The sequence below is a fragment of the Penaeus monodon genome, chromosome 20, assembly GCF_015228065.2.
Source record: "Penaeus monodon isolate SGIC_2016 chromosome 20, NSTDA_Pmon_1, whole genome shotgun sequence".
Lineage (NCBI taxonomy): Eukaryota > Metazoa > Arthropoda > Malacostraca > Decapoda > Penaeidae > Penaeus > Penaeus monodon.
The window spans coordinates 39964939-39965312 of NC_051405.1; the positions used below are offsets into that span (position 1 = coordinate 39964939).

Below are 374 nucleotides of genomic sequence, written 5' to 3' on the forward strand. Positions count from 1 at the left end.
AAAATTGAGAGAGATAATTGGGAAAACGATTTGTTGTTGGTTAATAAAACTGACTCGCTGAGACCTTTCAAAAACCTGGTTACGAAGCAAAGTGAACTCACATTAGAGAAAATCATGGTGGTTAGAGATACAGAACATTGCATCTGGTATGTTATGGAAAATAGATAAGATAAAGAATAAAGCTTTCGTTCGACCTATATAAAGTGAACTACCAAGTTTAAAACGTAATAGAATCTAGGGATTTACTTTCGGGTCCTCGCAATATACAAAAAATAAGGGAGACAAACCGGCATTCGAAAATCTCTTTGAAGCATTTCGTTTTCCGACTTATTAAGAGCTTCGTATAAAGATAAAAAATATAAACGTTATGTGAT

General features: G+C 33.4%; 1 protein-coding gene across 1 annotated transcript in view; it reads left to right on the forward strand.

Moving 5' to 3' along the window:
* Positions 1-114: 114 nt before the first annotated feature.
* LOC119585993 (serine-rich adhesin for platelets-like) overlaps positions 115-374 on the forward strand; it is a 10729-nt gene continuing 10469 nt past the window's right edge. Inside the window, exon 1 of the mRNA XM_037934705.1 lies at positions 115-146. Coding sequence (XP_037790633.1) covers positions 115-146 — 32 coding nt within the window. The remainder of the gene's footprint in view (positions 147-374) is intronic.